Source organism: Parambassis ranga, chromosome 18 (genome assembly GCF_900634625.1).
Source record: "Parambassis ranga chromosome 18, fParRan2.1, whole genome shotgun sequence".
NCBI lineage: Eukaryota > Metazoa > Chordata > Actinopteri > Ambassidae > Parambassis > Parambassis ranga.
The window spans coordinates 2,396,912-2,408,154 of NC_041038.1; the positions used below are offsets into that span (position 1 = coordinate 2,396,912).

Genomic DNA, 11,243 nt, shown 5'->3' on the forward strand with positions numbered 1-11,243 from the left:
CCCCAGCAGTAATGTAGGTTTCGATCTTTCATTAAGGGCGGCCGTGTAAGACCGATAATAGGAGATGCTGATGCTGAGATAAGGATAATGTGGGGTGGGGGGGTGACTCTTCCCAAGGTGATCGTTCTGGTTCAGTTCCCTCTTCCTCAAGCAGAACCTGTATTGGCACTTGAGACTTAACTGGTATTGATTTACTTAGGGTTAGGACTGTCTCTAGCCCTGCTCTGCTCTCCCTCTGTTTCTCTTTCACCTCCCGGCACCTGCCTCTGTTTATACTCCTCCCCGAACACTTCAGTCTCCTTTCTTGCTGTCAGGCTGTAGTAATTTCAACCGATGGAGCGGTCGATAAAAGGGTGTATGCAGCACTTGATGACTATAGTATATTTTATATGCATTAATCTGGTAGCATGTGCACCCTCCAACTACACCCACGGATGCCCCCTTTTTCCCCTCCTCTTCACACGTTTTTTTTTTTTTTTTTGGTGCATCACCGGCTGCCGTAGCAGCATAATTAGCGGCTGGATGTGACACATGTTTCCAATTTGCTACGTCTGGTCAAGGTGGGGGTAGTGACAGAGCGACTCAGAGATAGAGACAGAGAGAATATGACAGGAGGAGGTGGAGGAGGAGAAAGAGGATGTAGCAGTGTAAGAAAGAGCGGCCGAGGATGAGGAGAAGGAGCGGGAGATTGCTCACAGAGGTGGAAAGAAAAGGAAGGGAAAGCTGCAGGTGGACGGTCTGAACTTCAAAGCGGTACATCCAAGCGAGGGTCTGGAGGTTAACAACGTGACAGTCCATTTGCTCAAGCATACATGCGCTCCAGCACCTGATTGATACAGACTACTGCTTCTGCTTACTTTTCGCCTCATTTCAGAAGAACAAACCAGATGTGTGTGGGCTCCCTGTGCTGGTCCTTGGAAGATGTGCACTATTTGGACATGCACAGTCTCCTAACATATTTCAGCCCAGGGCCAAAACCTATCTTGCCCCGAGGCAGCTGATGCTAAAATACTGCTCTTGTCATGTGCAGAAACAAGCACAGGAAAGTATGTAAAGGGGCCAAGAAAATACTGGAGGAATGACTAAGCTGATTAAGTATGAATAGTAAGCTTCATGAATAAGCTTCATAGTATACAATAGGCTTTGTATTTTGAATATATGAGTGAGCTGTGGAAATGACTGGAGTCTGGCGTCAAAGCCACCACCCTTCTAATTGCCAGCCGGGCCCCTTCACTATAAGCCCTGACACCCACCTTAACACTAAACCCCATTAGGAGACAATGGGGTGGAATCACCTGTAAGGCCTCAAAAGCTCAGGCTGTTAGCTTTCTCAGTGGAAATTACCCTCCCGTGTCCAAACTCTACTCCCTGTTGGGTGAATCCACCCACTGCTGACAAAAAGCCCTCATTAAGGGCTTCATGCCTGGCTCCACAGCAGGGGCCCACGCACAGTCACATCTGTGGAAGAAGTGGAGAAACCGGGCAGGCCCCGTAGCCTACAGCACATTAAAAACCTGTTAGTCTGAAACAGCCAGTGGCACGGGTGTTAGCTGAGGACAGGTTTGCCATGTGTGGACCTACATTTTGGTCAACAAAAGGTGCTCAGATTTGTCACTAAGACCCCCCCCCCCTTCCTTTTACCTCCACCTTGTTACCCTCCCTCCTTCCCACACCAGGTCCATTCAGACACAGGGAAATTGGCAGAGGTGTGAGAAGAGTAGTGTCGGCCGTTAAGTCGGACGGCAGAGAGGTGTTTAAAATGGCATTTCCTCAGCTAATGCCTGACACCTCTTTGGGAGAAAATGCAAATGAGACTGACCAGACTGGAGAGGCCTGAGGGCCGAGGTAGAGAGAGAGAGAGAGAGAGAGGGGAAACCAGGGGCCTGGACTCTAATCAAGGTCATCCAGCAACAGCAATTAAAGCATCACACAAGTCTTTATTATCCTAGCTCCTATTCCTTTGGCCTGAAGCTTACGGAGACTTTGCCAATAAGGAGAACTGCAGCTGGATTATCCACAGTAATCAATGTGAGTGTGACAAACACACAGCAGCTGCGAGCAGGGCAGCACAAGGTGTACACAATTATGCAGACTGAACTGCTGCAACAAACAAACAGTGACCGAGTGCTGTTACTTTTCATAGTGGCGCAAAGAACTTTATGCATTATACTGCTTCACACTTGCCAAGTTCTGCACTTTACGCAATTAAAACATCAAGCAGAGAAGCTCTTACCTTTCGTTCAGGGAATTCCAGTAGATGGGCTCCATATTGCTGGCCGTTGTCCCCAGTAAATCCAGTAAGAATACCAGCAGGATCCACAATCCATTCCCACTTCTCCGACACGCCATTTCAACCCTGACACCCAGCATATGCAGCCCCATTTAACAGAAATGGGTGAGACTTTGCTGTGTGTGTGTTTTTAAACAATGCTGCTGCAAGCTTAGAAAAAAATTAAACAATAATAAAAAAACAATGGACCGTTCAGGCTACAGGCACAGGCAGTCCAAGCGTGGAATGAAAGTGTGCTGTATACACAACCTTATGGATCCAAAATGTGCAACACAAACTTGTTCAATCCGTGCGCATGGATCTCCAAACGGGGTTTTTCTGCGCGTCCACGCTCCTACTGTTTCAATCCCATGACTTTCCCGTTAATTTCTCATTAGCCCGTCCTTTCTCCAAAACAGTACTACTTCCAAATCCAAGGAATCAAAATTTGGGAGTATTCTCGCCCACCAGCATCTATTTGTGCTGCCTTTCGGTGCGCCCTAATTGTCTTTTTCCGAACAATGTTCCCTTGTTCTCTGTGCAGACTCTGTGAGATTTCTCTCCCATTACCTTGTTCCCTTTTGTAAGAATATCAACCTTCCAGCACGTCAGGGGAAGAGTCAGTGTTGTTAGAAGGTTGCGGTGGAGATCAGGCCAAAAAAAGAAGAAGCTGTGACAGTAAAGCGATTAAAATGGAAAAGATGTCACTCGTGTCCACAGCTCCATCCTCATAAAAACATGTTGATGCACAGCGGGGCTCAGTCAATGCGCATTACAATCCTTATTCGGTTCTTTGTGTGTGTGTGTGTGTGTGGAAAAACAAAACAAAATAAAATCCGCAAATCCAAAACAAATTTAAAATCCAAACCGATGATAAATCCAAGAATCACTTCAACACAGGAAACTGAGAGAAACAACCCAAAGCGCTACAAAAGCATCTCCACTTAATAATCTCGCACACAGGCCAGCGTAAAACTTGTGAAGTAATTACAGAAAAATAAGATGCGAGTTATGAGCGTCGGTCCCTGTGAGAAATGAACGTCTATCTAATGTAGCGCATCATTTGGAGATGTGGACGCATCGCTTTTCGGCCAGAGGAAAAGCGCTTCGTTCGTTATCTCATCCGTCTCGCTGCCTCAAAATCCCACTGGTTTGACTTGCCCTAACGCTCGCAGCACATTGACAGACCGACTGGGTTGTTTGAGAGGAGGAGGAGGAGGAGTAAGGAGGGAGGGAAAAGGGGGGGATGAATGGAAAAAAATCCCCATCCTCCGACTGGCAGGCAGGGCGCACTGACGGAGCGCAATTCTTCCTGGCTTTTTTTTTGTCAGGAGGTGGGGGCGGCATCGAGTCCCTTTCAGCACCTCCTCTCTCCTCCTCTAAGAGTTTCAGGGCCCCCCCGACTCGGACCTTTGGACTCCCTGGCGCTCTATTCTGCCTCCTTTCAAACGCTGAAGAAGAACCCCCCCTTACACCACCACTCACCACCACCACCACATCCACAACCAACGTGCGCTCCACTGAGCGCGGATGGAAGAGCAAGAGCGCCCTCACTGCATGTACGGGGCATCACATGTGGCGCTGGAGGAGGACTGAATCCCAGATGCAATTTTAGAAGAATATTATGTAAATGTAAGAGCAAAGAGGCTAAGGCTAAGTCAAAGAGTTTATGGTATATTATAGAAGAACCTCAAGGAGCAGCCAGTGTAACTACTGCTGGATGTGTTAGGGCACTGCTTTAGTCATAGAATAACGGACAATAGGAATTCTGACATCTCACATGATCACCTCACACATCTGCAGTCCAGTCTAAACAAAAAGAACCCCCCCCCCTCTCTCTCTCTCTCTCTCTCTCTCTCTTTCTGTCTCCAGCCGTTGACAGAGCAGAGGAAGAGTCACAGCATCCACGCACCAACACTTCAAAGTGGGCAGTTCAGCCTGCCAGCCAGCCGGCCAGGTGACAAGCCGTGCTGAGGGCCACACACACACCACTGTTTATACTGAGGCCCCGGGCTGATTCACTTTTACACTTTTGCACGTGTACATGGAGACCTGTCAAAGCTGTGGCTGCACTGCCCCCATGTGGTGGACAGAGTACATGAGACCGGGGGTATTGCACCAAACTTTAAGCACCTTTTCCCTCTCATATGGTAGTAGAATGAAATGCATTGTGGGATTTTGGTGTTTGGCCAGTGCTAGACAATAAAAAGAGACATATATATATATAAATATATATTTTATCGTCTACTGCTCCACTACTGATCTGTCTTTTAAAATCTGATGTCCGAGTCCTTCAACCTGTTGCATTTAGCTCTTGTTTCCCAAGTTATCAACAATAAAGGTGCAAATATGTGAGATTTTACCTACATAAAATGACAAAAGCTGCATTTCCCACCCAAATATTGTGATTTTACTGTCAATGTGAACTTATTTTGGTGACATCGCCACCAGTTTACCTATTGCAGCCCAGTGCAACACAGCTACAAGGAGTGGTTGATAAGTTTGTAGCCCTAGGCTGAGTCAAATTTACAGGTTTCCACATAAGCAATGTAAAGTCAAAGAGGCAACCATTGCGTGTCTTCTTTATCATGAGGAAGAAGCAGTAATCTGAGGGTGCCAAATCGGCCAAAAACTGGAATCCAAATCCACATTCCTGGAATGTAGCCATCACCACTGTGGACTGGGTCATTGTCCATGTGGATGAGCAGCCTTGTCAGCTTCCAATGCCAACTCTTCTAATGGGTTTTTTTTTTTTGGAAGTGGTGGACTCAACTGTCTTCCATGGTTACAAATTGCTGGAGAAATCTCTCAGGATCGCTTCAAAAATGACAAGATGATCTCATTCCCATCAGATAAGCCCTTTCAGATTGAGTTCAATTACCCAGAACAGATATACTCAAAAAGAATCCAAGCTGTCTGCATAATCGGTCAAAAAGAGTTCAATTCCATGCACATGATGAAGTATCAATCGCCCTTCATACCAAGAGAAACACACAAAATAGGAAGACTTTTTAAAATATGTTTCATTGAAAATATTTCACAACAGAGAAGAGAAAACCTGACCAACACCTCCTGCCGTTCCTGCACAGCCAGGGGGAGAAAAGAAACCAAAGTGAGACAGAAAAGAATTCTACCAAAGTCACCAAGAAAAAACAAGTCAGTCAGTGTCATGCTCAAGGGCACTGCAGCACAGCATATGAGATCTTACAGAGGTTCAAAGCAGGATCTGCAGCACAGAGGTTAATGTGCAAGTACTGCAGACACTTCCTCTGCAATGCAAAATTACAGCATGCTTTCAACAAGAATTGTAATTGCAGGTTCTGAGATCCAAACAAGAAACAAATACATAAGCCGGGAGATTTTATAGAGCCGGTCACAGAGAGAGAGAGAAAGAGAGAGATTGAGGTGGAAAAAAAGGAAAGATGGCAGAGATGGAGCCGTTTCTGTTGCGTTGACCTCCAGAAACCTTGGCAGGGCAGCTGACAGTGCTAAATGCAGTGGAGGAAGATAGACTGGTTAAAAGACAACAGCAGTTCAGAGGTGGAGCTGGCACAAAAAAACAAACCTTCTGCTCTGTCTGGGAAACTATCTGTGTGGGAAAAGCTGGCTGGCTTGTGGCGCTCGTTCGGTTAAAAAAAAAAAAAAAAAAAAAAACTCAGATCTGCTGTGAACAAATGAGCCTGTACGGCATCAGAGCTACTGATATTAGCGTTCATCTATTCAGGCCGACCTCGTTCACTGCACCGACCTTCAACTCTTCTTCGTAACCGCATCCTCTCCCCAGTGACTCTGGCTAGAGTCCGCTGCAGCTGCCAGACTTCACCACACACACACACACATTATAAATACACACATGAAATCACATAGCTGCAAACATAAGCAATTATACTAAGTGCACGGGTGACATTATGCATGTAGCATATGGGTTAGGGATACACACACACAAACCAGTGCAGACACCCATGGTGGCAGCAACACAAAGACCTCAGACAGGAAAACATGCACCCTGATGGGAGTAAAATTCACACCAAGGGTGGTACAGATATATGGTTTTGTGTGTGTGTGTGTGAGAGAGAGAGGATGTGGGTCGTTGTCAGAGCATGGCACCCTTGCCCGCCTTGTAGTTGATAGATCTCAGCTGCGTGTCTTTATCATTCAGCATCTGTCTATCCCTTGAGCTTCCTCTCCTCTCTCGCTCTCTGTCACACACACATACTGCAGTAGCAAATGCCACTGCTAGCGCACACTCTTCATATCTTCCTGTGACAGAGACAAAGAGAGAGAGAGAGAGAGAGACAGACAGACGGGGGCTATGATGGGGGGATTAAATGAGGGGATGTGCAACATGTGATGTGCAGATCACACATTTGGAGCGTTGATCCTGCATCAGTAAACAGTTTGTACCTGACGGCTGACCTCTCTCTCACACCTACTTTCATTTGCATACTTGAGCAGTCTTGTGCTACTTTAGCTACATCTAGTGCATGCTCGTAACCAAGTTCAGCCAAATCTAGTCCAAATGACAGTTCTGCTCACTGTGCTGCTGCATTGAAGGGGAACAAAGCCTGTATGAAGGTGTGTTAATATATATAACTACAAAACATGACCTGCAGAGTTAATGCACTACTCTACTCAAACCACCACTGAGACTCAACACCAAAATATAAAATGGCTGCTGAAAGGTCATCATGCTGGTTGGTTGTTGGAAGACTTGTACTCTACGTGGATGTGGATGCTTTAATGCCCATGGTATTTTTCAACTCACTTTTGAAGCCAGCCCCTAGTGGCCACAGGGGAACTGCATGTGGTTAATTTTCTGGCTTCATTTCTTAGCCCTTGCTGAGAAGAAAGTGATGTCATGGCGCTGAGAGCCAGAAAAAGTTTGTCTGTTCTCGTGGAGTTTGTAACGTGCAAGGTGCATGGCTAGTTGTTTAGCATGCTATAATACATAACTAATTTGTGTGCACTATTAGCACACTACATCCACTATTACACCACACTGCAATGTAGAGAAACAGACTTTTGCTTTGTCTTTATAAAGATTTACTTCTCACACTGACACACGTGGAAAAGGATCATAGTCATGGGGCTCCTGGATGCCCGGACGTCAATAAGTCAAGCCATTCACATCGGACACCTGAGACATCCCTTAAAGAGAAACATGCATGACTGCTTGTTATGACAGGCCCTAAAATGTGGGCCTGGGTCATGTGATCACACAGCAGACATGTCTTTGACAGCAGAGCAACTCCATCCACTGGGAAGCACTGAAGCAAGCGGCCGAGAGCTGTTTTTGGCAAAAATATGAGTACAATATGGCCATTCGTCAGGAAACGCAACACTCTGTTTCTGGAGGCCCAGTGGCATTATAATCGGAACAACGGTTCATACTAAACATTAGTGGTTTCAGCTGGTGACCCTACTTACAACCCCACACAGCCTGAAGTTACAGTACCTGAGTTCTGACCGATTTTCTCCAGCAGCTCAAAGGTTACCGCTTAAATTTATATTGTGAGGGTGGAATGGTCATACTAGTTTGCATAGAAAATCACATGGAATGCTATAGGAAAAGCATTAGCATTTTAGCACTTCCTGAAGTCATGATCTGTGGTTCACACAACTAGCAAGTACCTCACATCATTTGTATTTATTTGTTTTGTTTCTGTCTTAAAAATCTAGTTGCTAACAAAAAAGCTAAGTGGGATTTCAAAGGGTAGCCTACTGTCAAAGTGGGAAGAGAGGTCATGCCATAGTCATGTAACCTTGCTGTCGTTGGATTATAGCATATCACAGTACTTCTGACAACTGTATTTAGCCTTCAAAACACAGCTACTAGCTAGCAGCACAGTGTGCGGCTCCTATGGGATGTTTGATCATTGGAGGCTGTGCTGGTAGCCTGATGAAGAAATCCTGCCCAAGGGGGCAGTACCACTGACCTGTTCAACCCCCTTCACCTCTTAATGGGACTTAATGACAGGAACAAGAATGGAGAATGCCTGCCTTCCCCCTTAAGGTGCAGCGGCCACCTACAATGTGACTTAAGAGGATTTTCACTATCCTCACGAAGAACACACAAAGACACACTTGCACTTTGGCTTTCATATTCCTCCTCTGCCTTCTCATTTTATCAGCAGGACACCTCCTTGCTCCTCCTAATCTCCTCCTCCATCTGTCTCTTCAGCACCTTGCAGAGCTCCTCTGACCTAACCCCCCTTGCTCCACCTGCTACCCCTGCCCCTGCAGCCTCCTCCGCCTCCATAAAACCACCCCTGCAGTCCACGCACAGAGGTGTCGAGGATGGACAGACGCTGAGACCAGGGTTGTCCATGCAGCCTGAGGGCAGGTAGGGAGGATGAATTTAGGCCCCACTGCTCTACCTTTCCCCAGAGTGCAATTACACAAGCAATTACTCTCCTTGGCCATTGCGCACCCGCTAAAACGCCAAGATCACATCCAATCTGCAGAGGCCAGCCAGGATACTGGATGTTTAATGTACTTCAATAGGCTCGCTCTCATGATAACTAGCTATGGAGATCGCCAGAGGGAAAGTGTGCAGAGCAGGAAGAGGAGATTGGAGAGGATGAGGTGAAGGGTACAGGGACAGCAAAAGCACAAATGCTCAGTTGATATTCTATATGCATGAGGGCTTATATATCCGTGAGAGAAATATCAATGCAGAGCCACTCGTCTGTACTTGTCAGCAACAGTGGAATATGATGATATGACACATCTTTACTCTGCATTAATCTCGCCAGCCATTTCAGATAGATATCCATGTGTGTGCCTCCACATCTGGAGTGAATAGAAGGAGAGCCGTGAAACGAAACCTCTGGTGCCGAGCTTTTTCCCTGGCTTCAGAGCATGTGCTTGGAGTGCAGGTGCCAATTATTTTCACATCTAATGTAAACCAGAGAACAAGGACACGTCAATCACAGCTGCAGCCTTTTGGAATGGAAATGGGATGTATTCATAGGATCGCGGCTATTTTGGCGGCTGATGAAATGGGCTGGTTGGGACTTATAAAAATATCTCTGTAGATTCAGGCATCGTAAGGAAAAACTCGAGTCATCTAAACTTTAGACTGGTCCGTCCATAATGAGCAGAAACAGCGGCGACGTGGAAATGACATTCTACTACTGACTGAGAACAATTTTGAGACATTTTCATGAAGACATTTTGGGATTTACATCTTATCCTACTGAACGTTAACATCATCTGTATTCTGCACTATACACTGCTGACATCAGTGCTAGTTCATAAAAAGACTGCACAAAAGCTATCCAGCCCCTTGTGACATCATAAAGGGCCCCCTTATGATGTCTGTTTCAGATTTACATGGTTGAACTCCTGCAAGAATCCACCTTCTAGAAAGGGACCTGGTCAGCAGCAGCTCATTTGCATTTAAAGCCTTAGACACATAACCTGTTCAGGACCTTTAATGTAGCCGGCCATGTTTTCCAGCAAATCTGGGATGAATTTGAAAAGGCTACATCAGGTGGTAGTCCTCTGCCCAAATTTGATCAGTGTCGAGTGCCTAAAAGCAGATTAATATGGCAGCTGTGAATATGCTGCAAATAATCTATTAACTTCGAAGAAATCTGGGAGTAATGTGTGTCAGATCCGGGTCAGAGTGAAGCCCTGTGCTAAGCGCCTGCCTATAAAATTCAAAGTCTCTGAGAGATAAAGGAGCCGTCCCATTGACATTTTGTGAAATGTCATGTATGACAAGCTCTAAAAGCTGCAGGAAATCTGTTCCCTCCGCTTCATGTTCTAAAAAGCCTTTTCCTTTCAAAGGCAGCATGTGAGTGACAAACCAGAGAGCAGTCAAGACATTTTAGCATCTCCGGCTTCAGAGCTGTTTACGCTCCTCTTTTCCTTCATGCTAATTCAAGCGGGGTCACGCCGCTGAGTGTTTGCTTGAGTGCTTCACTGTGGGATTTGGAGATTCAACAGGCAGACAGCCATTTGAATAATTGTTTTCAAATGTCTTTCTTAATATCAAGATCCCATTACTTACAATTCTGCACACTCCCTGGTGTTGAGCGCTAGAACTGTTAAGTTTGTGTGTGTGTCTGTCTGTCTAATGGAAGGCACTTATGCAAGGCCATGGAGACTCACTGAGGATGGGACGTAAATGGAAGCACAGAACACAGAAACACAGAACACTTGATGTGGATTGGCTCATTAACTGAACAAGTGGAAAGACTGCACCGCAGACACCTTGGGACGGAGATAACGGCTCAGCTGTCAAATGTGTGTGAGGTGCTATAAGGATCACAGCGGCACAGATATATATATATATATATATATATATATATATATAACAATATAATATATAACAATTTAATTTACTATTAAATCAATACCTATCATAAGCTATTTGTGGTTTTAAACCAGAGGGGGAATCTGACTTGTAGCTGGAGCCTGATTAGTGTAAAACAACAACAAAAATCAAGGAAACTGATAAACACACCTTCACCTGACATCACCCAAAAACAACTGTGTGCAACTCCACCCAGCTCCCAATTAATCCAACAATGGGTAAAGTGATAGTTAACCATGAATCTAATAACGCTGATATAATGTAAAGGAAGCTAGAGGCTGAAGAATAAAAACAATTAGCTTAAAGAGGTTAAAACATTCTCTGATTATAATTCAGTGACATTCTATTGATTACTGCCTGTTGTGGGATATAATCTCACAGTTGGGAGAGGGTTAGGGTTAGCACAGATGAGACAGAAACACAGTGTGCAAAGAACAGGCCAGAGAGTGACTTCATTTAATCCCCAGCATCTTTGCACTGTAACCACTTTCTATCCCTAATGACTAACACCCAGAGGTGATAAGAACCAGTTTCTATATCACTCATCAACACTCACACACTTCACTCTCCGGTAGGGCCGAGAATGAGCTCCAAACCATCAGACAAACAAGTAGCAATCACTGCACCATTGGATTATTTATTACATGTATG

At 45.4% G+C, this 11,243-nt stretch overlaps 1 protein-coding gene across 1 annotated transcript in view; it reads right to left on the reverse strand.

Annotated features, from left to right (window-relative positions):
* efnb3b (ephrin-B3b) overlaps window positions 1-2,382 on the reverse strand; it is a 65,497-nt gene extending 63,115 nt beyond the window's left edge. Inside the window, exon 1 of the mRNA XM_028429474.1 lies at window positions 2,234-2,382. Coding sequence (XP_028285275.1) covers window positions 2,234-2,382 — 149 coding nt within the window. The remainder of the gene's footprint in view (window positions 1-2,233) is intronic.
* Window positions 2,383-11,243: the final 8,861 nt, after the last annotated feature.